The sequence below is a fragment of the Syngnathus leptorhynchus genome, chromosome 22 (genome assembly GCF_054491065.1).
Source record: "Syngnathus leptorhynchus isolate UIUO chromosome 22, UIUO_Slep, whole genome shotgun sequence".
Taxonomy (NCBI): Eukaryota; Metazoa; Chordata; class Actinopteri; order Syngnathiformes; family Syngnathidae; genus Syngnathus; species Syngnathus leptorhynchus.
The window spans coordinates 5,386,387-5,412,042 of record NC_141216.1 but is presented as its reverse complement, the minus strand read 5'-3'; the positions used below and the strand labels follow the sequence as shown (position 1 = coordinate 5,412,042).

At 40.4% G+C, this 25,656-nt stretch overlaps 5 protein-coding genes across 8 annotated transcripts in view; 2 read left to right on the top strand and 3 right to left on the bottom strand.

Annotated features, from left to right (window-relative positions):
* Positions 1 to 5,643, bottom strand: part of mapk8b (mitogen-activated protein kinase 8b) — a 93,582-nt gene extending 87,939 nt beyond the window's left edge. For 2 of the 3 annotated variants that reach the window (XR_015063434.1, XM_085904514.1), the window contains exons 1-6: positions 5,474 to 5,637; positions 5,268 to 5,376; positions 4,632 to 4,732; positions 4,072 to 4,182; positions 2,148 to 2,189; positions 1,900 to 2,023 (exon numbers count right to left, since the gene is read on the bottom strand). The gene's annotated coding sequence lies outside the window, so the exon portion shown is untranslated. Of the gene's footprint in view, positions 1 to 1,899; positions 2,024 to 2,147; positions 2,190 to 4,071; positions 4,183 to 4,631; positions 4,733 to 5,267; positions 5,377 to 5,473 lie in introns of all 3 variants that reach the window. The other variant, XM_085904513.1, reaches the window with a different exon arrangement.
* A 948-nt stretch (positions 5,644 to 6,591) lies between these two features.
* On the bottom strand, positions 6,592 to 11,059 carry ubtd1b (ubiquitin domain containing 1b). The gene is made up of 4 exons (XM_085904516.1): positions 10,374 to 11,059; positions 8,674 to 8,901; positions 8,447 to 8,604; positions 6,592 to 8,320 (listed from the first exon to the last, which is right to left on the bottom strand). Exons 1-4 carry the CDS (start codon positions 10,453 to 10,455, stop codon positions 8,048 to 8,050), a joined length of 741 nt encoding a protein of 246 aa, XP_085760642.1. The 5' UTR covers positions 10,456 to 11,059; the 3' UTR covers positions 6,592 to 8,047.
* A 431-nt stretch (positions 11,060 to 11,490) lies between these two features.
* mms19 (MMS19 homolog, cytosolic iron-sulfur assembly component) lies at positions 11,491 to 18,278 on the top strand. The gene is made up of 31 exons (XM_085903718.1): positions 11,491 to 11,623; positions 12,169 to 12,217; positions 12,295 to 12,395; positions 12,501 to 12,586; positions 12,668 to 12,742; positions 12,822 to 12,891; positions 12,975 to 13,103; positions 13,197 to 13,258; positions 13,359 to 13,445; positions 13,518 to 13,592; positions 13,671 to 13,748; positions 13,820 to 13,958; positions 14,031 to 14,185; positions 14,259 to 14,337; positions 14,420 to 14,545; positions 14,623 to 14,704; positions 14,771 to 14,868; positions 14,967 to 15,119; positions 15,247 to 15,402; positions 15,462 to 15,561; positions 15,670 to 15,775; positions 15,851 to 15,928; positions 16,010 to 16,136; positions 16,206 to 16,312; positions 16,389 to 16,445; positions 16,514 to 16,700; positions 16,823 to 16,905; positions 16,971 to 17,135; positions 17,240 to 17,299; positions 17,512 to 17,612; positions 17,677 to 18,278. Exons 1-31 carry the CDS (start codon positions 11,509 to 11,511, stop codon positions 17,705 to 17,707), a joined length of 3,117 nt encoding a protein of 1,038 aa, XP_085759844.1. The 5' UTR covers positions 11,491 to 11,508; the 3' UTR covers positions 17,708 to 18,278.
* A 54-nt stretch (positions 18,279 to 18,332) lies between these two features.
* Positions 18,333 to 22,675, bottom strand: zdhhc16b (zDHHC palmitoyltransferase 16b). 2 transcript variants are annotated; one of them, XM_085903056.1, is made up of 10 exons: positions 22,364 to 22,675; positions 20,599 to 20,902; positions 20,344 to 20,538; positions 20,187 to 20,275; positions 20,046 to 20,074; positions 19,824 to 19,957; positions 19,675 to 19,760; positions 19,479 to 19,602; positions 19,254 to 19,324; positions 18,333 to 19,179 (listed from the first exon to the last, which is right to left on the bottom strand). In XM_085903056.1, the coding sequence occupies exons 1-10, from the start codon at positions 22,549 to 22,551 to the stop codon at positions 19,077 to 19,079; spliced, it is 1,323 nt and encodes a 440-aa protein (XP_085759182.1). In that variant the 5' UTR covers positions 22,552 to 22,675; the 3' UTR covers positions 18,333 to 19,076. The 2 variants fall into 2 exon arrangements, with proteins under 2 accessions (XP_085759182.1, XP_085759183.1); XM_085903057.1 differs by lacking the exon at positions 22,364 to 22,675 and having other exon boundaries at positions 20,599 to 21,293.
* A 23-nt stretch (positions 22,676 to 22,698) lies between these two features.
* Positions 22,699 to 25,656, top strand: part of vps35l (VPS35 endosomal protein sorting factor like) — a 7,281-nt gene continuing 4,323 nt past the window's right edge. The window contains exons 1-11 of the mRNA XM_085903051.1: positions 22,699 to 22,941; positions 23,712 to 23,811; positions 23,945 to 24,115; positions 24,277 to 24,393; positions 24,497 to 24,521; positions 24,678 to 24,757; positions 24,863 to 24,991; positions 25,073 to 25,157; positions 25,233 to 25,289; positions 25,347 to 25,443; positions 25,529 to 25,576. Coding sequence (XP_085759177.1) covers positions 22,925 to 22,941; positions 23,712 to 23,811; positions 23,945 to 24,115; positions 24,277 to 24,393; positions 24,497 to 24,521; positions 24,678 to 24,757; positions 24,863 to 24,991; positions 25,073 to 25,157; positions 25,233 to 25,289; positions 25,347 to 25,443; positions 25,529 to 25,576 — 926 coding nt within the window. The 5' untranslated portion in view covers positions 22,699 to 22,924. The remainder of the gene's footprint in view (positions 22,942 to 23,711; positions 23,812 to 23,944; positions 24,116 to 24,276; positions 24,394 to 24,496; positions 24,522 to 24,677; positions 24,758 to 24,862; positions 24,992 to 25,072; positions 25,158 to 25,232; positions 25,290 to 25,346; positions 25,444 to 25,528; positions 25,577 to 25,656) is intronic.

The window sequence follows — 25,656 nt, the reverse complement described above, 5'->3', positions numbered from 1 at the left end:
CTTTGGATTTTGTCCTTATACCATGTGATTTGATTTACAACACGACAATATGTAATTTTTGGTTATTTAGGTTCATTTTAAATCTGCACACATAGACTGCTGGAACACAGTACTCTGTTTTTGTTTGCATTTATGGAATTTAAAAGTCATGAATTCAAGCTGCCATAAATCAGGTTAATGACTCTCCTCATCTTTTTGTGGCTCAATCCTGATTCTCTACTTTTGTATTATGCTATGTCTGCATTTTTTTTTTTAAATCAACAGTCACATTGCAACTGCAGGGCAGTTCACAGAGCAACTAATTTATTTCCTGAGCGAAATAGAGGAGAGTACTTGAATAATCGACAAGGTGTCCAACCACCGACTATAAACACTGTGTGCAGAGTCTAAACTAGGTTGCCAGTCACATGAGGCCTAGCAGCTTTTTCAACAAATTCAGGTTATAACAGACCTTAGTATTTTGAATTGGGTAAAATGTGCACTCACAGGGGACATTAGGTCTTGTTGGAAGTGATATATTGGATTGCATTATGTCATTGTAATGTAGTGTCCAGTGAATGAGATTTGGGAATTATTTTGGCTGGAGGGATTGAAAAATGAAAAAAAATAATCCTTTCATATGAAGTGCTCTATGAATTGATGTTTTAATTTTTGTTTTCTTCTACAACTTGATTTTGTCTCTTATTGTGTACTTAAATCAGTTATGCCACGGGTTCACAGAATACATCAAAAATTGTTGCTTTAAATCAATTTTCAGCAGGAAAAGTTATTACATTTCCCTCGCTATTTTGGCACTCCAAATAACAAGTATCAAATCAGAAAACTCAAATGCTTGATTAAAAGTATTTATATCAATTACATGCAATCATTTTTATTGACTTTATCATTAACCACTTGTCTTCTATTGTGTGTAGTAATCATTATTATCCTCACGGTGATTTTGAATGAATTTTTAATGTGGCTATATGCCATTGTGATTGTTTGGATTCGAGCTTTCAGAGTGGCGAAATCAAGGTGAACCTCAAGCATCTCTGGCCTTTTGTATTTCCTAATGCAGGAATTCCATTAAGGGAAACAGATACAGTGGCTTACATGTGGGTATGTGACATTTTTAAGAGGCATGTGTTATGCTAATCAGTGCAGTATAAAAAAAAAAAAGTAGTAGCGATGCAATTATGGAAGACGTATATGATTTCTTGACTGGTTTGATCTTTTAAACTGTATCAATAAAGGTTGACTCCCAAGCTTCTATCAGGCTACTTCTACTGAATCTAAATGTTATTGTGGAGTGTAAGAGGGGTTTGCCTGTCCACATTTACCAGGTTTGCAGTGGATAAGGGTTCCATTCACAGGAATACTAGGGGTGGAGTCTTGGGTTGGTTTTTTTTGCCAGAGGTTTACACATTAAGGGCTGTGTGTTGAGTGATTTGGGTGGGGACAGTAAATTCAGATTGCAAGATGTACAATAGCACTTACCTTGTAGAAACATTTCAGTTCTTCAGTGTTGTCCCAGTAGCAATAGTTGACATTTTACCTACCGTATTCTGCTGTAGCAGGAATAACAAATGTATTTGTGTTTCTGGTACAATATTGCCCACCCATTCGATACTTTGTGTGGAGTGTGAAGTCTATTTTCCCCCCTTATGTGAAGCAAAGTGAGTTGAGGGATGTTTTAAGGCATGGGCACTATCCAAAACATGAGGATGAAGAAACCGAGGAGGGAAAATTTGCTCTTTGTCTCCAATTTCATTGATGACATGTTTACGGCTGTTTGGTTTTCCCTCTACGGCGCTGTCTCTCATCCTTTCTTTCTTAGTGACCCAGACAAATGAAAGCATTTGGGAATGCGCTGATGTTTCAACTCGGTCTCGCGTTACCCCCAGACTGAAACTCACTGACCTGATACAAAAACACCATGCGGCGAGGTTGGTATGATGCATCATTGTTTCCTGGATTTTCTTGGTAACCATGGCGACTCAAATAAACGGCAAAACATTCCCTGTCTTGGAACCTCTTTGTACTGCTGCAAGGGAGGAAAAAAAATTGCAACTTTAATTGATGCTCCCTGGCTATAATCACAATTTGTTATGTGCACTCTTGCTATATTGCATAAATCTGCTATAATGCAACAAAACTCCTCAACTCACCTCAACATTACTCCTTGACACCTGGATGCCACCAGAGGGTGCCTAAGCACAAAAAATAATTTTTAGAGAATAATGTGGAGAATGAATTCCAAAACACAATCTGGGAATAAATGAATTTGCAAATACTGAAACATTAATATGTGGGGTGTTCCAAAGTATTAGGGAGTCTGCTTCTCCACTAGATGGGATGAAAGTGGTGTGATGCAAACGTGGCACACACACACACACACACACACACACACACACACACACACACACACACACACACACACACACACACACACTCTCTTCTTTTCCCCTGCTTTCCTGCCAAAGTAACCACTCAAGCCCGGGGGCAACTTGTGTGGCAAAGAATCTACTCCCACCCCCACAGTCACCCTTTCCTTCCACTCACATCTGTAACAGAGCCCCGCTTTTAACAGTGGGGACGTGTATCATATCCCTTGAAAGCAAGACCTATGACATCACTCTGAAGGGTCAATAGGGTGGTCTCATGGTTGGTCCTTTTTATTTTTTCAGATTAAGTGGTGACCAGTATAAAGGGATAGGCTGAATATGATAAAAGTGGTGGAGGGAAATGTGTGGAAAAATTAGTAAGCATTCCACCAAAACCTTTTTTTGTCATGCACAAGCAGCAGGAGAGTTCAGGAAGCCCATCCTTGCCTCTTTCCATTTTAGTGGTTCTGCTAAGACGTCACAGTGTTACTTTTCCTCTGCTAAAAAATGTGATGAATGCGAATTCGCCATCTGTCCGCGGTGAACGTCTGATGCCGCCAAGCAATTCTGACTGCGCAACATGATAGCTCAAGAGGCAGTGACAGCAATTGTCATTTTCCACTGCCGTGCCCTGTCGTGCGGCTTGGACAGAGCTTTATGTAGGCCACTTTTCTGAAGATGCCTGTGTTTTTCAATCGGGAGCGTTCCACTAAGGGATTCTCTTCTGTCAGAAGAAAGTGATTTAAATGGTGTGGAGAAAATAAAAGCTGCTAATGCTATCTGACTGGCTGACTGAGTATTCAGTCGCAATATTCAAATCAAGACTTAATTGGCAAAACATTAGGACTTTATTTTTTAAACAGTACATTTTGTTAAATGCAATTTCTCAACTTTTTTTCACAAATACTTCTTTAATAAGAATACTTGATATATGAATAACGATTTCCTTTACATGTGTGCATACGGCTCCGTTTTTTTTTTAAGCCCACATACAGTATATGAATTGAGCAGCTTTCCAGAAAACCACAGCGAAAGGAGCTCGAGGGAATGTTTAAGTCAAACCTGCAATTTTCAGGTTCGACTCTTCTCCCCTCCCCATTCGCTAAGCTTCGAGCCCCCGCAGCGTCACGTTTCCCCACAACTGTGGGAAAGTGAGGGTTAGACAAACCTGCAAGGCCTCCAGAAGATTCTCCTAAGCTTCAGTCTGCTACAAGAAAAGCTCACTTCCTGATTGGCTGGCTTGCAAATAAGGATGTGTGTATTTAGGGTGTGCTATTGTGTGGGGGGGTTACACTTGGCAACATCTTATGTAAACATCAAATTGGGTAATTGGTTCTTTTGGATAAAACAAAAACAATGGATTGTAATAAAAACCTTAACACGATGGGATGGAAAAACACGCAAATGGAAAAAAATAGTGTGCTCTAAAATTAATTTTCTTCATTTCCAAAGATACTCAAATATGACTGAGGCAATTATGCTATGTGGCTTACAATAAAAAATAACAATTTACAATACTACCAAATTATTTAATGAAATAGATGAATATAAACATAAAAATATATTTTTTAAATTTTATATTACAGGACATGTGCTCATGTAAAAGCTCAATGGAGATGATAACGGATCAGAAAAGGCCACACATTGAACAACCCTGTTCTAGATGATCATTAAATAAAATGAAGAACTCATTCTGATATGGAATTACCTTCTCTGTCCTTGGTCCACCTTCCATTGGCTGTGGTCCTACTGGGACCTGTGACCAATCCTGTCAGACTAGAGGATGACCAAGTTCACTTCGGGGGTTACAGTAAAAGCTCTGCAGGTGACACACACAGTCTAGATTTAGTTGAGTGTTAGGTAAGTAGACATAAGAGTACGGTGAGAGTAGGAGATGGAGGATTAAGCTGCTATAACAAGACTATATATACAAACACTGTGGATTTTGAGAGGATTTGACTCCTATCTATTCTGGTGGGAAACTTTGTATAACAATATGATGTATTGATAACCATCAGAACATTATATGACTTTTGAGACTTTTTCTTTGGAAAGCAACAGTCAAATAGCACTCAATTGGTAAAAACAGATTTGGGAACATTTAGCAATGTTTACTTTGGTTCAAAAGTTGAATGGGGTGAAAAACAGAAGCAATTAAAGCTTGACTATGACATTGTTATACAAGTAAAAGTGAAAGGCAGTCAACACCAGGGTTTGTAGTTGTCTTTATTGTTCAAACAAATTAATCAGAGTTTTGTTGGGACTCACCATGCCTGAAAACTCATCAATTCTTGTGTTTGTTTTCTGGTGAAAATTTAGGTATTTTATGGGCTCCATGGGAGCATGACCCCGCCAACTCAGTAAAGTTCCTTGAAAGAAAGACAAAGAAAAAGGTCAAGTCACATAGTGCAAGTCACAAGTATGTTTCAAGTTAAAACCTTCAAGTCTTAAGGAAATTACTATTGGGAAACCAAGCTAGTTAGTCAAGCCCAGAAATGTCAAATCCAGGTCCAGAAAGTAACTAACCTAGCCAGGGTTTTGCTTTAGCCGCAGGTGCTACACCAAGCTAGCAGAAGCCAAACTCTGGCAAAGCTTCCTGTGATAAAATATTTATCACCACAACACAAAAAAATACATTATCTCTGATAATTAAAAGGGCCGTTTTCATCTTTAAAGCAAACAACAACTTAAAGAGTATGAATACTAACACGAATACTATTAAGTTTAGCTTACCTGTATCCAATGAATGAAAGACAACGTCTAAAAACTTCGAGTTTCAAAACGTTTGTGTTGGTAAGTCTTTTTTCAGTTTTAATTTAACATTTAATTCAAATGTATTCACTTTTGATGCTACCTCCCTCATTATTTTATCCTCAAAGTCTCAGACCTTGTCCAAATACTCACCCTTGTATGCTTGCCTTCCATTACGAACTTTTCGCGCCCTTTGTTCCCCACTTTTTCGGGTTCTACCAAAACAGCGGAAAACTGGCGGCGTTCGGTAAAGTTCCCGTTCCTGTGCCCAAAAAATATATTTGTAATCGTAAATATCGATTTATCAATTCTATCGTATTACATTTACATTGTAATAGAATATAAAAATTGTTGCTTACATATTATTTTCCATGTTGGATGATTCCATTCCAACATGGCGGCAAGTTAATGACGTATCAAAGTCTACAGTTTTCGTACACTTGTACCCTACGCACTTAAAATAATGTGTACTTCACTGAAGTTCGTAAAATATTGTGTACTTCATCCAAGTTCGTATCGTTGCCGAGGTTACCAGATTGATGACACGCACATAAATAAAATGATATATTCATTCATATCTTGAGGTGTTTTTTTTTTTTTAAGCTACAGGACTACGGCCAAAATTGGGCTGACGTTTTACTGTAATGTTATGTGACGTCATTTAAACATTGGTTTTATGCATATGTTATTCACATGAACAAAGAAGCTAAAGAAAAATAAATCAAACGTACACAGCGGAGATTGTGAGCCCCCTCAAAACCTCATAAATAGCATTGACTACAGTGGTGCTGTTGCTTTGGAAAAAAGTGTAGAATGGGCTGAGACATGAAGAGTGACCACAAACATGAAGCTCCCAGTGAAATTCCACTGTCAATAGGGGCTTTTTCTCCGGGTCTGCTTGCATGCACCACATCCTCCACAGATCCGCAAGTGACTAACTTGGGTTTGCAGAAAGGGGGAGTTGTTGGAGCAATGCTTTCAAAGGAAGCTACAGTAACTACATGATGGCATTCATTTTCCAGTTTAGTTCATTGTACGGGCGAGGAGCGTCATCTAGTGGTAGGTTAGAACACTTGCATTTTATTGCTGGGAATTTCTGGTAGTCCTACGACTTATGAATAGCTCTTTATTAGATTGCCTTACATTATATACTTTAAATAAAATTTTAAATGAAAGGCTATTCATTTATTATAATCCAGTGATCCCTACTGGTGGTTTGGATTGGTTAAAACTTGAGTCAAAATCAATTTGTGGGAAAAAAAGGAATTCTGAATTAAGATTCGTTTAGTTGATGTGTTGGGAGTGTTATTGAGACACCATATTAATTCACATTGATTTCAAAACTAACAAAAATATGACCTGGTTAGTCATTGTATTACTAAAACAAATGTGACAAACCCCTTAATGATAAACTGACCCATAAAAAAAAATAGAACATGAGAAAGGTTGAAAAAAAAAGAGAAAAAATGACAGGCAATTTGTAATAATTATTTATTTTGTAAAAAGATGAGCTCCCAGGTAAAAGGTCAGGGCAACAGCTTGGAATACAAAGTGTTAACGGTAAACAAACAATGGACAAATGCGTCTGCCGATTCATACAAGAGGTGTCGTGTCTGTTCCTGCTCGGATATGAAACACATACACAAAGCTGGTATTCTATCAAATGCACGGTCATCTAGGCCTATGTCTAGAGTGTATTTATTGCACATAGAGAAATTCCTTATTTAAGTTTGCATAATGAATAAGAAACCTAACTCATAGCAAGAAGCTCTGGCTAACAAGCAGATAAATACAGAAATCTTGCTATGGTGAGGTGGGGTTAAAATGTATTTCTATGATTGTACGATTTAAAAAATAAAAATACAAGACATTGCAATCCAATGATATTGCCTGTTTTAAGAGACAATATCGACATAATAACAGCATAAATCAAGTTTGACGGCGACCAGCAGCACACTGTGTAAAGGCAAGTCATGAGACACAAGATGAGTCACTGCATTGCACAGGAATCAGATTTAAGTTCAAGTGGAGTTACACTTTTGCTACGGGTTTTTTTTTTCCTCCAGCTTGAAAAATTCACCTGATAGCTATTTAATAGCAATAAGTTGTTTTGTTGTAGTTTTGCTCCAGCAAACTGGACAGTTTGCCTTTCAGACAAAACAAACTCATGATGTGCAGCGCTACAGTACATAAGAGAGCATACTGCTATCTGCAAACAGCAAGTCAAAACAGTTTTGTTTTGTTTTTTGTGGAATTGGTACTCTCCTGCGGTTTTGTGCTTTAGAACACCTAAGTCCAACGAGGACGAGTTAGGAGTTTCTACCGAGGGGCGGTTTCTACCGAGCCGTAACGACAACTGGTTACTGGACTGATATTTTACCGCGGAGACATAAACAGCGAGAACAAAACAAAAAGGGCCTCGATAGTGTCATTAACAGACGTGTTATTTAGAAAAGAATTCTTAATTTCCTGTCTAAGTGACTTCAGTTCCTGAAGAAGGTGTGTAATAATGTGAGGGGTGATATATTCCTGTCCACACACCCAACCGATTGTGAAAAAGGGCAGCTTAGCTTGTTATCTTTTTTTTTTTTTTAAAGGGGCTAGACTAGCAATTCAACTTTCCACGTGGACATGAACCCTTTTTTTGTTTTGTCTGATAGAAGGCACACAAACACCTTTGAGTGTTCTCCTAAAATGTGCACACAAAAAAAAAGCTCCATTGTTGTCATTTTCACAATATAAGGAACTATTAAAGAGATTGTTATCCTGGATTGCGGTGACATAAATGAGTCCATGGATGCCCGCACAAACACTTCCTCACGTTTTTCCCCATTGGCACCTAGCAAGCGTTGGTAAAAGGGGCAAAGGTCAGAGAATTGCGTGCGTAGTGGTGGCTTCATCCCGCTGAAGGTCCTTTCTGTTTTGGACCTCAGCTATTCTGTTTCAGGACTGCTGCTGCTGCTGGTGGTTGCTGTAGGTGACATCTTGGGTTGAGCCTGAGGGTTGACGATGACCTGAATAACAAAGTCCTTTTGGATCTTGGAGTCTTGCAGCCGTGTCTTGTCCGTAAGAAGTTTTCCCGAGAAGAACCAGCGCTGGTGGGCGGCCTCGATGTCCTCCTGGGCGTGCAGCTGCTTCTTCAGCTGACCGATAGTGTCCGTCATGCTGGCGCTCAGACGCAGATCCTTACCCGTGGACAGGCGCACCTGCAGGAACCAACAATGGTAAGAATTAACACTGGCCCTGAGTAACTTACTTTTTTTTTTTAAGTGATGGTTGAAGAATATTTTTGGATTAACTGTTGTTCAATTAAATCCAAGTGTCATGTATACCTTCAACTGAAATTCTTTCTTGGGCGCGACGGGCAACTGGGGGCTGTCGCTGTGATCGTCGTCGCTGCGTTCTGAAATGAGGTTGACGGGCGGAGCGAGGCAATAGACAGGCAGCTGATAGCGATTGCCGAGTTCGTCGTAACACTCCGTCAGAGTACCTGGGGAAAAAAAAAAGATCAGTTTACAAAAGTTGTTCTTTTTTTGTAGTATTGTATCATACGGCTCACCGTGCGGCAGGGTGATACTGGCGCCGTCGACGATAGCTTGGGCCAGCTCGTGGTCGTTACACTCCAGAGCCACGGCGGCAGCCTTCAGGGCATCCCAGATCTCCTTACGGCCGTCAAAAGCCGGCGCTGTGTCCCAAAATTCGTCGCGCTTGCTCCGCAGTTGGCCCTCGGTCATTGGATACTCGCTCTTCCACTTCGGTCGATCTTTCTTTAGCGGCTCATTACGAGCTGTAAACAGAAAAGGCTCTGTATTGATAGCACACACTGGCAAAAAAAGTACACCTCATAAAAAATGAGCAAGTTATGACGTCATTTGAATTCCCGTGCATTGGTTTGACAAGAGAACATCCAGCACAAATCTTACTATTCAAGACTCCATTCAACGTTTACAATATGCATGAAGCATGTGTCGCTGTTATCTATAGAACTTTACTTGTGTTTCCCCCTATCATTAAATATTTACCTTAAGCACTTATCTAATAGACCGCCGGGTGCGTGCACATTTTTCACACAATGGTTTCTTTAAGAGAAATGTGTAAGCTTGTATCATCAGTCAAATGACCAACCATCTTAATTCATTCCCAGTCATTGAGATTGGAAGCAATGGGAAATGAGGAGTTTAAAAAAAAAAAAAAAGGGCAAATCCAAGACGGTCGCTTTTCTTTCAAACTAATTATTTATCACGCAGGCGGCTTACGGAGGACATGGTGTCACAGTGTAAGATTCAAGTCCTCGCAAGCACCGACAATTCTTTTATATAATACATACATGTGACGCAGGCTGACAAACATCAGCAAAATATTTGGGCCAAAATATTTTTTTCTGAAAAATGGCATAAATGTAGGCTGGAAACTTGGCACCGCAATGGATGTCTATAATGATATAGAGCATGAACATAAAGGATGTATACTTTAAGAAGATATGGGCTGGTTCCTTTAAAATACTGCTTATCATTACAACGCTTCAGCCTTCTGTGACTTCAGATAAAAATAACACACATAGGTTCAGTCTCTAACACAGTAGATTTGAAGTGTTTAAAGGTTTGGGAAGGCCTCTAAATTCTAAAAATAACAGTGAAAGAAGTTCAGCATAATAATGATGATAATGGGAAAATGTATGCTTGTTGAACAGCAGAACTCCATAACAACATTCACCAGTGTTGTCTTCAAAGCCTCTAACCGCCGAATAATTAAAAGGAATTTTTGTGTTATGCTGAGCCAAATTTCTTTTGAATTGTTCTCTGGGTCAGAAACTATGCAAGCCGTATAAAAAGCACGTCTGCGTGCTTCTGCAGTTTAGTCTGGTCGCTAATGTAATATTAAGTCTTGATTTTTATGTAGGAAAGAAATTCAAAATATGGCATTTTTTCTTTTGAAGAATGTTCAATTCCAAGAAAGTAGCAGACATAATAAATCTCTACAATAATAATAATTGGCATCACATGCATTCTTACTGATACCAGAAATGAATTCACCAAACTATCTGTAAAAAAATCCATTTCAAGTTTTGCAATGCTGCAGATTTATCCAAATCAAAACTAATATATTTAAGAATTATTTTCATGTCAGTGCATCTGAGGCTGTCTTCCACCCTTGGACACCAGAACCTCAATGTAATTTGATGAGTGAAACACAATCACAAGTGATCAACGTCACATTTGCCATTAAAGATGTTTGCTACTCCTGACGTGATGTTCTTACCTCCTCGACCACCGTTTCTGGAAGAACCTCTGCTCTGTGTATCATCCCATCGTTCCCAGTATCTTCCCACACATCCTCCCATGGTTGGATGGGATTCACTCTGCTTTAAGGCGTCCTACTAACTCTGCAGGGGCCCCATTACAAACTGTAGCCTCGCAAGGAGGATGGGCAGCGGGTTTTTGATGTTGCAAGCCAAGTGTTGAGATCACTGCGTGTTACCTGGATCAGTTGTTACCACGATTAAAGAGCGTCACAACTCGTGGGCCACAGTACTAAGAGTCAAAGACTTTGTAAATTCACACAGCGACTCCGTTTTCTTTCAAAACGTCCGGCCTAGAAAACAAGGACCGATCAAAGAGTATTTTTTTCTTTCTTACTGTCCCCCGTTGTGATGTTGACAAATCGTCCACTTTTCTCGCCCCAAGCTAATCATGTTAGCCAGTTAGCTTCCTCGTCAGGAAAACACCAACTTCGAACACGAGAGGTATTTCCCCAACAGTTTTTCTTCGATTGTGGAGATGATCGGAAGCTACTGTTTTCCCCCACGACTATTTTCTATTATGATTTTCCACGATCGTGTCAATTCATGTAAATTTCCTATTTAAAGTCTTAAATATCACTCCTCTTCCAGCAAAAGGTTACTGACGGTGGATCTCGACTCCACTGAACTTTTTTTTGCGCCTGCGCATTCGCTAAGGTGATGATATGTTCAGGTAAATCAGGATAAAAGTAAACTAAAAAATTTTTTTACAGAATGCTACAGTGAATATGCTCGCGACCAATTACATCAAAATGTCAAGCATGGAAGGTTGTGCACGTTGTGTGATTAAATACGTTCTTTTTTTAATCTAAAATCAACATTTGGATGTCACAACTCAACTTTGTGCGCAGTTGAGTGTTACCACTGTTTCTCTCCCTGTATTGCTACAACTAAAGGATCCTAAAGTCGTATCCGATCTAATTAGGTTTTTAAAATCCTCTGGCCTTTATCATAAAGGCTTTATGCCATAATCTAAGTGACTGGTACACTAGTTATGGACTTAGTGAGCCTGTAGGTAGCGCTAATACACCGGTAAAGTCTCTAATCCGCCATTTAAACTCCAAAGAAGAAGAATAACTTTGTGCGCAACTGCGCATGCGCGTACCAGTAACGCGAAGAGGCATGATGGCTGAAAAAAGTGTCCTGGTGTCACTTGTGGAGGAATTTGTTTCCCAATTGCAAGACAGTAAAGCCAAAGATACAGCTGCAGGTGCATAAATATATGTCCAATTTGACTCTTAATTTGATATATTTCGCTGCCGTTTCTTTAAATGTGTGCAAAGCTAGATGCTGGTGAATTAGCTAATTTAGCGCCTCAACATCCTGTTTTGGTACTGTAACCGCAGTGCAAGTTTTCTCATCATCAGAAGTTCGTACAATAAAACGACAAACAAAGACAATGAAACTATTGTCTTTGTCGCATATTCTTTTAAAAAAGTGCTTGCACCTTGTCTTCTGGACATTGCGTGGCTGAGTGGCGGACGTCTCGGTATTATGGGTTATTTGGGCCTCTTGCCTTTTCTTGGAGCCTATTAAGTTTGTGCTCATATCATCTGTGTATTTTTTATGTTTTTATTTACCCACTCTGCATTGTAAATACTGCTGGACACGAATTTCCTGAGGGAGAAATCCCAAAGAATGAATAAAGTGAAGTCAAAGTCAACTAACCTTTGACCTCCATACTGTTGGCTAATGTGTGTGTGTGTGTGTATGACCATGAACGTGTATTTAGATTAATGTGTTGTTTGTTTTCAGGTCTCAAAAATGGAGAGTTTACTATTCTGGAGTTGGTAGAAGCATTGGGGTGAGCTGTCAATATAGCAGAAATATATTCAGACATAAAATATTTTATGTATTCTTTGTGTGTTTTTTTTTCTTTAGACTGAGTCTGACCAGCACTCAGCCTCAAACTCGAGCCAGAGGAATCAAGCTGCTCTCTGAAGTGTTAGAAGATTGCTATGGAGACCTCACTGAGAAAGAAGGTATTTCTCTCCATGGTTTAATTTTCTATGTGGAGGGGATTAAAAAAAAAAAGTCAATATTGTTATGTTCCATTCTAGTTTAAGATAATATCTGTGTCTCCTCAGTTGAAGTGCTGAAAGCCTTTTATGAGAACCGGCTGGGCGACGATCACATAACCACACCGCCTGTCTTGCAGGGGCTCAGAATACTTGTGAGTTGGTTAAGAACTAACTATAAACTAATTTTATTCAAACATTATTAATCGATGCATTTTATTTTTTTTCCCGCTCAGATACAAAGCCCAAGATTGCCTCCCGGTGCAGCAGTTTCCATATTGAAGTCTATCTTTCATAATGTTTATGTTCGGGTGCGTTTTTTTTTTAATGCAACTGATAAATATTTAGATTTGCCAACCTCGAGACACGCTGCCTGTTTATTTTCCACAGTCGCTGCTGCTGGCTGACCGAGTGGCTCTCTCTAAGATGCTCCTTAACGTCATGGACACCAGAGAGGCTGGTATTAATAATGATAAGATTACTAATAATACTTCTAATGGATGTTTTCAGGATGTGCGCTCCATTTAATCCCTTTATCTACAGAACTGAAAGATTTCGGAGCAGACTTTGTTTTTGGATTCATCCAATCGATAGATGGGGAGAGTGACCCTCGCAACATTCTCTTAGCCTTCCAAATTGCCAATAAGATCATCCACAGAGGTTACAGTCTGGGTGAGAGATTCTCGCACACATTTAGATGTTCGGCATCACGGTCATCATCTGAAATTGAAATATCTTTATTATTTCTCTTGTGTGTATTTGCAGGTCATTATACAGAGGATCTTTTCGATGTGACGTCCTGCTATTTCCCCGTTGACTTTACCCCGGTAAGTTCCTGTTTGTTCAACTGCTTTGGTGAGTGACTAATGAAAGTTGACAAGAATAAGTTCATGAAAACTTCTTATCAACTGTACCCGCTTATCGCAGCCCCCCAACGACCCTCGTGGTATCACCAGAGAGGAACTGGTCCAAGAACTGAGGCAAGTCCTCACAGGAACTCCTAAATTTGCTCAGGTCTGTCTACGTGTTATTCACGCCGACATTTTGCTACATGCGCTCGCCATTGAGCTTCTTTTTTTTTTTCAGTTTCTGTTGCCGCTCATCATTGAAAAGCTGGACTCGGATGTTCAGAGCGCAAAGTTGGACTCTCTTCAGACCCTGGTGGGAAATCTCACTTGCTCCTCTTTTAGAGACAGTGCTGTTGTATCTTGTTTAGCTCCACTTTTTTTTTTTTTTAAGGCTGCTGGTGTTGCAACGTATGAACACGAAGATTTGGCAGAATTCCTCGAGGGACTGTGGGCGTCTCTGCGCAGAGAGGTTTGTTAAGCGACAAATTGTGTTATTACGCGGTTACAATTAGTCGTTGTTTTTTTTTCTCTCCACTGCAGGTGTTCCAAACCTCAAGTGAAAAAATTGAGTCTGCAGGCCTCGCTGCTCTTACCGCCATCACTTCCTGTCTTTCTCGCTCGATTGTTAAGTCAGATTCTGAAGACGCCCTCAGCACTTTCTTGGATATGGTTCTGAAAGGTGATTTATTCTCATACTTATAAGATGATTATTTATTTTTTGGGGGGGAATGAGCTTACGACATTTTTCTAGACTGCAAGCATCATCTGAGCGAGCCGGACCTGAAGCTAATGTGGCCCAGCGCTAAGCTACTCCAGGCTGCTTGCAGCGCTTCCAACAGGGCGAGTCACACGATAGTCTCGGCAGTCATGCCGTCGCTCATCGAGCAATACAACAGCAAAAACCAGGTAGACGTTCCAACATGGCGGTATAGTCCCGCCTTCGTTGATGACATCGCGTCACTTTGTTGTCTTGTCTCAGTGTTCACATAGACGCACATTATTGGAGGTGATGCTGCGGTTTATTCAATCTGTTAAGAGCAGCGAGTCATCAGAAAACGGTGAGTGGGGCATTCAGGGTCGTCAATGTCGTCCTTCTTCTCCAAACAACTTAATTTCCACACAAATGTGTGTGTCCATTAGAGGAGCGAGTGCTCTCTGGCATCTGTCCGTCGTTGTGCTGCCTCACTTTTGCAGCTCTTTCGGAGACTAACAGCAGCTTGCAAATCACAGCCACGGCTATGCTCGTGGCACTGGCGCGACAAAGCGGTGAGATAATGCCGTAATGTTATTAAACCGAATCTGATTTGCCGTGCATTCTCAAGGGAATCCTCGTTGTCGTCTAGGTTTGTTAGAAAAGGCTCAAATCGAACTGGCTGTCGATCATCTGGCTCGACTGTTGCTGTCGGATGAAGACGACGCAGTCAGGTTAGCTCACTTTTTCTTTTTTCTGTCTCCCAACATTAGAAATAAGACATTTTCTCTTTCTGACAGTCTCGCTGTGGTATCATGTGCCGGAGTCTTGGCGGAACTGCACCCGAGTGTTTTCATCAGCAATATGATCCCGAGGATGAAGAAAACTATTTTTTCTGGTATGTCAAAGTTATTTGTAGGAGAGGTTAGTCTATGTAAAAAAAAAAAAAAAAAAAAAATTATTAATCGCATTGTCTGTTTTATTTCCTATGCTCAGAGTCAATGGAGCTAGACGGAGAATACATAAAACACACGCAGTCTGCAGTGCGCCAGCGCTGTTTGTCCGTGTTGGCGGCAGTTTCCGTCAAGCCCAGTGTCGCGCAGGAGAGCACGTCAGTCCTCTTGGAAGTCCTCGATGCAGCACATTCTGGTAAAGTGTTATCTGATGCACAGAACCTCGAACGCTTTGTTGACCAACAATTCTGAATAAAAATCATTCAAAAAAAAAAAAAAAACTAAACTCACACGAAATAAACACCTCAATTGTTTTATTGCAGGCAAATTTGGTTTCTCATTAGAGGAGGCCGTGTTAGCGTGCGGCAGCCTAAAGAAAATAGCCGAGCTGGTGGAAGACACCGAAGACTCCGGCCGATGCTTCCATGACATCATCATCCCTCGACTGCTTTCACTAGCACTTCAAGCAGCCCTTAAAGGTGCGAGAGTCCACAATTATTATCCACTATGCATTTTAAAAAATTGACGTCCATTTTAGGTGAGAGCTCATCTACTCACCAGAGTCCTCTGGCAGAGGAGGCGGTTCTTTCCACTATGGTCGCTATCATCAGTACAGCTTGCTCCAGGCTGCAACCAACGTTCGTATTTCACAAGTTAACACCGGCTCTGAAGTTTGCCCCAAATATTTATTTTCCAAGCTCTTCATTTCCTGTTGTGGGGTTCTCACCTCGTCTTATTATTTTTAGAGTGGCGGGCCAGACGGCAGCGAAGTTTGTCTCGCTCTTCCTGGATGGTGACGTCATCTTCCTGCCCGGCAACTCTTTCCCGCCACACATCAAGTTGCTGGCAAATGTATGCACATCTTTTTGATTGGAATATAACGGTGGGGAGTATTTGAATGTGTTTTTCTCTGTTTGCTCATCCCAGAAACAGTACGATGACTCTTGGAAGCTGTCTCAGATGGTTTGTCTGCTGATGGCATGCGTGTGCTCTTTACCTCGTACCGTGAGTCTTATCCGATTTTTTTTGATTTTTTTAGTCCGCCTAACAAAATGCTAAATAGTCTTGTTTCTCCTTCGTTTGTAGGTGACGGTGCCCCAATTGGAGCGGCTGCTTTCAGAGCTGGAAGAGATGAGTTGCACCTGCAGCCACCCGATGTCATACATCTCCGCTGCCAAGTGTTTCGCTGGCCTGGTCAACAAGATCCCCTCGGGTTAGTCACTTATTTTTTTTTTTTTTTTTTGTAGGTGAACCTGTGCAACAAGAGCTGCTTTTTCTTTAGGCGACTCTCTTGACAGTCTACTCCAAAAGACAATGACCAGAATTTTGAACGAGTTAAACGCACCAGCTTTAGGTGTTCGCATGCAGGCGTTCACTCTCTTGATATGGGTAAGTGACTCCACACCGAAACCGTGTGTCAAACTGTCTATCGTCAACTGAACACTGAAGTTGCTCGTGTCTCTAGGTGGCCAAGGCTCTGCTTCTCCGCTATCACCCAACATGCACAACACTTACTGACAAGGTAAAGAAAATTTATGCTAGCACTTGGACCTGGTGTGTAAATCCAGCCGCCGTATTTTCTCATTTCAGCTCTTCTCTCTGCTGGACGACGCCGATCTGGGCTCGGCGGCGGCTGACGGCTTCTCGCTGCTAATGAGCGACTCCGCCGACGTCCTAAGCCGCAGTTGCCACGCAGATGTTCGCATCATGTACCGCCAACGCTTCTTCAGCGAGAACTCAGCCAAGCTGGTGCGAGGTTTCACCGCGGCTCCTCAAGGTGAGCCACTGGCACTCTTTTAATATTTCTCATTCTTTTATTACAGGTAATTTATTTGCTATTACCACGATGCCCTTAAATATTAACTTTTTTTTTTTTCTATTTGTGTGTTTCTCCTCCAGAGAAGAAACCAAACTACCTGAAGGCTCTTTCCAATATAGTCAACAAACTACCCAAGCAGGTTCAAGTTACTGAACTACCAGCGGTGAGTCAAGAAAACAAAAACTGAAATGAAATGATTCAAAAATACTTTGGTGTGTGTATATCCAGCTGCTGTCACTGTTGCTCGAGGCCTTGACGTTCCCCGACCAGGCCGTCCAGCTTTCCACGCTGTCCTGTCTGGAGCCTGTCATTGCTGACCCGCCACCGGCGCTCATCCAACAGCTTGAGGCTTTGATGGGTAGACTGCTGCCCCTCACGTCCGCTCCCACCATGGTTAGTAAGACCTCCGACGATTTTGAAGCGTCAATTAAATGTCAGTAGGGTAGGGGGGAAAAAAAAAAAGTACACGGTTTGTTTGAATTTATTCTGTCTTGCAGAATGTCAAGATCGCATCACTGCGGTGTATCTACGCCCTTTCCCGTTTCCCTGAGCATGAGGTAAAAATAAAGAATAATTACTTAGAGACGCCACAGGATGGCAGCAAAGGACTATAGTCTGTTCAATTCACCTTATTGCAGGCACTGATAGTATTGAAAACAATTCATTTCAGTTGTTCAATTTTAAGGGTAAAATTACAACACGTTATTTTGACTATTTTGTCGAAACATAATGTTACAGGAAAAGTCTAAGCATTAGTTTGAACTTGTAGGTTTTGCCATTCCGGGCCCGAGTGCTGCGAGCCTTGGCCAGACCTCTGGATGACAAGAAGAGGCTGGTGAGGAGGGAGGCGGTTCAGGCGCGAGGAGAGTGGTAAGATCCACTACATTCGGTCCAATTGCATTTTCCAGTCACTTACAGAATGTCTTTCTTTAAGGTTCCTCTTGGGAAGTCCTGGAGGAAGGTGAAAGCTCTACCCAATATAGTCGAAGAATAAAGACACATGGAGTCCGATATTCAAATGATCAAGAATTTCCTCCCTACTGAAATGCGGGTTGGTTGTGACTTCTGTCTTCATAAACGCACAATTGAGTCACACGGACCAACTCCTAGAACGTTACCATTTAACATCTATTTGTATATTTATGTACTTAGTTTTTTTGTTTTTGTTCAATGTTTGTCTTCTGAAGAATGTAATCAAGTGTTTGTATCGATTGAACAGGGCCTTAAAGTATTATTTAATAATTCTACTTTTAAGATAATTAAAGATTGTTTATGTCTCAAAGGACAGCATTTGAAGTGTAATTAATACACAAAACACATTTAAATGAGCTGCACAATGACCTACACGAGAAAACAGACTCCCGTTTTATGATTTGTAAATATATTTTTAGAGTCCATTGTTGTTAAACCTTTTACACATTTAGGTTTAGACCACGCAATATCAATCAATCTTTGTTTTAGGACGGATTGACTTGAAACTTCATTCTAACCATGGAGATGAATTTAAAATGGCAAATAAAATAATTGTATTTATAATTGGGTGTCATTTTCAATCACAAAATCATCAAAATGCAATCTTAACAGGTTGGGTTTTTTTTATTTTTATTAAAAGGACAGCAGTTGAACTGAGCACAGCTCTTTTCGGTGGGCACATCACTCAGTTAGGTCTTGTTTCCATGGAAACCACTTACTATGCTAGAAAAACTTGCAAAAAAGTTCATATCAGGACAGTAATTCACAGAGTTAATTGGTTGCAAACAAGGCACGAGACATCATGCCCCTCTTTGCCCTTATTTGGCACCAGAACTCTTTTTCAAATGGTCATATCAACAACACACACATTAATAAAACAATAATTCCACTTACATTATCAATATGTTTAACTCTTTTTTTTTTTTTTCCCTGAAAATCATTCTGTCCTGTTTTTCCACTATAAAGTGCCACGTGCAAACAGTGACATTTCTCAGTTCAAACTCACACTCAAGAGCCACATCATTAGGGACAATTGGAAAATGCAATACAATCCAAAACTATGATAATGTGAACTTGAGGCTTCCATTTAAAAAAAAAAAAAAAGATCAGCTGGCTGATAGTGAAAGTGGAATGTATTTATCATGGAGTCAACATTTGATAGCCATTAGCTGTCACTTTGGAACGCTGCATCAGGCACAGAGGTGGTTCAAAACCAACGTGCAGCTCATTATATGATGTTTAATTACATCTGAGACTGAATCAAATGCTGACCAGCAACACCTTTAAAAAAAAAAAAATCTTCTTTATCATTACGATAGTGAGAATAAAGACGAGCTGATAGCGTTTTGAAATGTGGACGGCTCAGATGGCCACGGGGTCTCTCCTGGAAAAGTTGCAGTCCCACATGATGCCGTCTCCTGCAGGAAGATGACTCGAGGGCAGGAGAACGCGTGTGAACCAGTGACTGGGAAACAAACAGTTATGGAGAAATTGGCATCTAATTTGTCACGTTGAATGATAAGAGTGCAGAAAACCCACTTGCGCGTCTCGACACCAAGCAGCCGCTTCCAATTGGCCGTCATCCCGTGATGATACGGATTTCTGAACACCTGAAAACCAATCATACATTTGTATATACATAAAATATATATATATAATACATTTATAATAATTAAAAGCATTGACCTATGGAAGTGATATTCCTCCAAATATTCACATCCATTTTTATTTATTTTTTTTCCCGCCATAATCATTTTTCTGTACCTTGCCCTGCTCCTTCAGTCTTTTACTCTCTTTGCGGTTGATGTGGCGCTCTATGCTGGTCTCCCCTCGGCAGATGAGCGCGGCGTGCCACAGGGTCAGCCCTCCCAGAGCGACGGCCACAGAACTGCGGGTTGCACGCAGCCATCATGACATCGTTGTTTGTGTGGCAGACATGGTGTTGGAGAGTGTAAGTCACCTGGTCAGCACCCAGAGAAAGATGATGCTCTTGTGGGCGGTCGTCTCTGTGGACGTGTACGGCGGGGGACGGGTTTGGTAGTAACTCTGAAGGAAATGTGAATTGATTGGATCAAAACCAATTCTTTTCATCATTCAATCCAATCTCACCTCAACAGCACTGTAGGCTTCCAGGAATAAGTTTCTGCTGCTGATGCTGCAGTAGATGCAGCCCAGAGTCATGTAGACGCAGAAGGAGAAAAAGTAGCGGTGGTTGAAATGACCTACGCAGTTGTTGAGCCAAGCTGGAGACGTGTTCAGTTCAACACAAGAAGATTCAAACGAGAGCAGCAGCAGATGGCGTTTGTTATGTGACGCTCGTTGCAAGGATACGACAGTGATGGTCCATCTTCAAGATGCAGCTGTAATGCAAGCAAAGGCAACATTATTCTTTGATAGACGTCGTTTGGAATCAAACTCTTTTTTTATTTTATTTTTCTTTCCATCCTTGAAATCATAACATGTTGCGCTTACGTGTTGCAGATGCTGCAGTGGTGCGTCCTGGCCGGTTTTGGATTGATACATTTCTTACAAATGGACACCGAGGGAATATGGATGTTGTCCTGAAACAAATAAAATGTGTTGTTATTGTTGTTTTCAGTCATTAAAAAAGAAGGACCACCAGAGGTACCTTAGGCGGGTATCCGGGGGAGGTGGTGGTGGCCTTGTAGTAATGGAAGCCCACCATAACCAGGAGCCAGTGGCCGCAGCAGAGATGCCAGACGATCCAAGGCACGGCGTAGCTCCCGACAATCGTGGGAAGGACGTACAGATAAACAATAACCACCACTGAGGTCGTCAGCAGGACGACCAGAGTGACAAAAACCTGCGAGATGAGTGAGGTTAGTTTGACTTGTTTTATCTCCACTCGATGCAATGTACTCACCACTCCGAACCAACGAGTCACATTGTCCACGATCCAATACACGGGTTCGAAAGCACAGTCGAGCAATGTGTCAGAGTTGCTGAGGCTGTTGAAGTAAAGTGACTTGAGCAGGAGCTTGCTGTAGCTCCATAGCGCCCCAAAGCCACCGCCGGATTGAGGCCGGCCTCCCCTGCCCCGACCCGGTTTCTTTGGACGACACTGTCGACACCACGCAAGTGCAAGTCGCATGGCCCGGGAGAGATACCGCCTCCAGCTGCTGCCCACGCGCATACCAACGCCACCTCCCCACCTTCGCCTACACACTCTGCCTTCCAGACACACACAAACACACAAAAACACACACCAACTGTTAGAAATGCAAGCGGCGTAAAAAAGAAGTTCCTCATGGCGAAGCTGGATGACGAGGGACTTTTCCATGGTGGATGCAGGAGGAGGATGAATATCTGGGAAGGCACACTACTACCTTCCACCTGCCAGTCAAAGAGAATGAGGACTTCCACCCAAACAAATCCATTTAATAATTCACAAGGTTTGGAAAGTGGTAACTTAATAAGAAGGAAAGACAAAAAGGAGTGGATGTCTTCTTAAGAAGAAAAAAGGGGCCACCTGATCCTCAGCACAGCATATGAGGAGTGGAAGTATTGATTACATAGATAAGACTTTTTTTTTGTTCTTCAATAAGACATTATTAATTATGTGAGTCAGGGCCGAATTATAGGGGGTCTGGGTCCCAGGGCCAGGTATTTGCAAAGCCCCCCCCCCCCAACACTGATTGCCATCCCTTGTGCCCCAGGGCTATTTTATTTAATTTATATTTACTTATTATTATTACTCATACTTAATTTTATATTATCGCTCACTTTCTTAAAAAGCACGCTGCGGGGCAAAAATACAATACACGTAAGACACTGGACTGCGTAACCATGTAAATTGATGTTGTGCAGCAGTTTGAATTGTACTGTCGCCCTCTTGTGGTAAAGGTTTGAAGCACATGCTTAAACCACATAAAATAAAATAAATACAGATTATGCGTATTTAAATAATATATAAATATAAATATAGGTTAGGAAAATTGATTTAGGGTGTATTTAATTTTATTAAATATATTTATATTTCATTTGATTAAATATAGGGTATATTTAATTTAATTCTAATGGTTTAAGCATTAAGAGGGCATTCCTGGGATCAATAAAGTATCAATCTATTTATCTATCTTGTGGTAAAAGTCCGAAGCACATGCTTAAACCATTAAAATGAAAAAATAAAAAATAAATAAATAATATATAATAATAATAATAATAATAATAATAACAATAATAATAATAATTATTATTATTATTATTATTATTATATAACCCTAATTTAATTAACCCTAACCTATATTTATATTATTTATATTTTGTTATATATTTATACGTATTTGATGGTTTAAGCATGTGCATCAGACCTTCACCACGAGAGGGCGACAGAGCAATTCAAAACATCCCCCACCACCAATTTCACATGGTTACGACGTCCAGTGTCTTACACCTAACTAACACCGCCTACGGAAATTCGATGCATTGCGGTCTCCGTACAGAAGACACACGCATTGCAATGCAAAGTGACTGTGGTCCGGTTCCGCATCAAAATCTGCGCTTATACTTGTCAATCAAATGTTAGCCAAATCGAATGTTAGCTGTCTGCACACAACGACCAAAATCGTGTTGACTAATCCCGTTAATAGACACATTAGACAACACACCTAAATGCCGACGTGCATTACCTGCTCAGGTGAACTGTGTGGACATTTGCACAAAGTGACAGCCCTGAGGTCACGTCATATTTGCAGGATCTCCAAACATTAAATTTGATCTCAGCACCAAAGAGCGTTGGTTCTTCCAAGATCGTCTCTTTAACAGATGAGACACTCAAAAGGAAATCTGGAAAATATACAATTAAACCACCATGCATTTAACATAAGCAATCTAATTTTAAAGGAAGGTTAAGTTCGTTGATGACGGTGGGGGGTATTCGGTTTATTCCTTCTTGTTCGCTCTACTACATAACAGCGAGTTTAAAAGTATAATACGTAGTAATACTCTTTGTTATTTGGTTTTCTTTGATGGTGACTCGTGAACGCCGTGTATTGTGGGAAATTAATTTTAATCCGATTTAGTGCAAACCAATGCCAATGCAGTACAGATAATTTCATAATATGGTTAGACAATAATAAACTATTTAAAAAGACAAGCGTCAATATTTAACCAAATAATTTCACACTTTTTCTGAAAGCCGACATATACCATAACCAGGAAGTAAAGGGTGTCATGTGATCACTGAAAAAATGGCTGCTGTGATGTGGTAAGATGCGTCTGTTTGTCCCAAACATATAAATATTGTTCTTCACCACAGTTTGATTGTATTGTCAAACATGCATTGCATTTCTATGCCTCTTCTTAATCTGTTTTCAATGTAAAATATGCAGATTTTGCATTTTACCTTAAATGCGCCGTCAGGAATTTCTGCACAAGCAGGATAAAATATACTGTGGGCGTTATTGCGTTTATTCTTCTTAAAAACCAACAAAAAACAATTAATTGTGGGATGTGTGACTTTCTTATATTCGAACATATCCGTCAGATGTTTTTCACTATTTATCTTATAGGAACTAAAATGTATAGAAACTTGATCAAGTCAAATATAAATACGAAAAATAAAAATCTGGTAAGAATAATGCCCCCATAATTTAGACCATTCACCATTAATAGTTCAGTTATTTAAAAATGAAGGATACTGTTTGAATTTCCCATGATGGAAATGATTTAATACAATTTTAGATCTAATAATTTATCACGTTTGTTTTTTTGACAATCCCACACTTTGCAATTTCAAATCAATTTCAAATCTTCTTTGTCACATAATCAAAGCACATCTAAAAATTCTGGTGGACAAACTTGATGAATGCAAAAGGCAGTTCAAGGATTAAACGTCACCTCAGGCCTATCTGTATGTTCTCCCTTTGCTATTGTGTGTTTCCCCCAACTGGAACTCTGGCTACCTTCTGCATTACAAAAAAAAAAAATTAATAATAATATTAATATTTTTAACTTGCTCTCGTTACTCTCATCCAGGCGCTCTCGGTGGCGCGACTATGATGCTGAGCTGCAGAGGACCCGTCTGGAAGCGATGCCGCTTGAATTCTCTGACTCCCATCCCCTCAAACCTATTTTAGTAAGATGCCTTTTTTTTGTAGAAGGAAAAAAATAAAAATAAGAAAACTGAAAAAAAAAAAAAAATTCAAATGAAATAAATATGTTTAAAAAATATATTTTACTCATATTATATTATGTTAACCTGCCCTTAGGTGACAGAAAGCAAAGCTCGCCGTGGAACTCGCAAGGGCAGCACCTCCTCCTCCTCATCCTGCTCTTCCTCAGCGGCGCCGGACCCCCTCAGCTCTATGCTGGACGGAACCGATCCACTGTCCATGTTTGCGGCTGAAACTCCGTCCATGACACACGTTGCCTTCGCCGGAGTCAGTTGCACTTTTACACTCCCACTTTGACACGCAGTAAAAAAATATTTTGCATAACAATGAACTAAATTGAGATTGAATGATGAATAATATACAAAAGAGGACTTTGTGGTGTTTTTTTTTTCAGTCAGTCGTACTAAACTAAAGTTTTGTGCTTCCAGGATGCGAGGAAGAAAGGGGAGAAGGAGGAGGAGCTAGTGGGAGCCGATTTTGAGCCCTGGTCGATGAAGCGAGGCGAGATCCTGGCGAGGTTTACCACCACTGAGAAACTCTCAATTGTAAGTCGTCCTATGTCACAAACGTATGTTTTGTATTGCACCATGCTCAATATTATTATTATAGTAACATTCATTTTCTTTTTTTTTTTTCTTTTTTTTCTAGAACCTATGCTTGGGATCCGACAAAGGTAAGGACAGTAAGAAGTATGTATTGTATTTAATGACCACTATACAGATTTTTTTTCAAATACAAAATAAGAGATTTTAGTAGTACATCAAATTTTGTTTCATGACTATTTGGTCATATGATTTCTATTCCTTTAAAAAAAAAAAAATACTTTTAGGAAATTCACAGAATCCCGGATCCTCTGCTGTGTCAGAGAAGGTTCGCACTCGGCTGGAGGAACTGGATGATCTAGAAGAGGTAATAATATTAAAATGTATAATATAATAATATAATCTAAAATAATTTCCAAAATATTTCCCCTCTAGTGTCATCTTAAAAATGAAAGCTTACATTTGTCTGCAGGGTTCCCAGAGAGAGCTCCTCAATCTCTCCCAGCAGGAATATGCCAACCGCATCCAAGAGCTGAACCAGTCTCTAAAAGAGGCCTGGGCCTCGGATCAAAAGGTCAAAGCACTGAAGATCGTAATCCAGGTGAATTCTGTGTTATGTGTCAATAATGGAAAGAAAAAATGAAGGGACTCGAAACACACTCCTGTTGATTTATGTCCCCAGTGCTCCAAACTTCTCTCGGACACTTCGGTAATCCAGTTTTATCCTAGCAAGTTTGTTCTCATCACTGACATACTTGACACTTTTGGTATGTACTGAATCTTTTACATTCATCTGCTCTTTGTTGTTATTTTTACTGACCATCCTTTTTTTTTTCGGACAGGCCAGCTTGTGTATGACAGAATTTGGAGCATGTGTTCAGATCCCAAACCTTTACCAGGTATGCATTTTACGTTCCACTGGTTGCGGCATGAAATTATTATTATTTTTTTGTCAGACTCATTTACAGCAGGCGATGTCAATGACACAGCCAAAGAAACGTGCCTCAACTGGTTCTTCAAGATTGCCTCCATTAGAGAACTCTTACCCAGACTGTATCCCCCCCCCCTTCCAAATTGTGATTACTATGATAGCTCAATTGATTCTGGAATTTGCCTCCTTAACAATATCTGTGACCAGATACGTGGAAGCCTCCATCCTCAAGTGCAATCGCTTCCTGAACAAATCGTGAGTAGTCTTTGGCTCCTATTGAGTTAAATTGAATTCATCATCATTTCAAAAAAATCCCCCCCCCCCCCTTGCAAAAG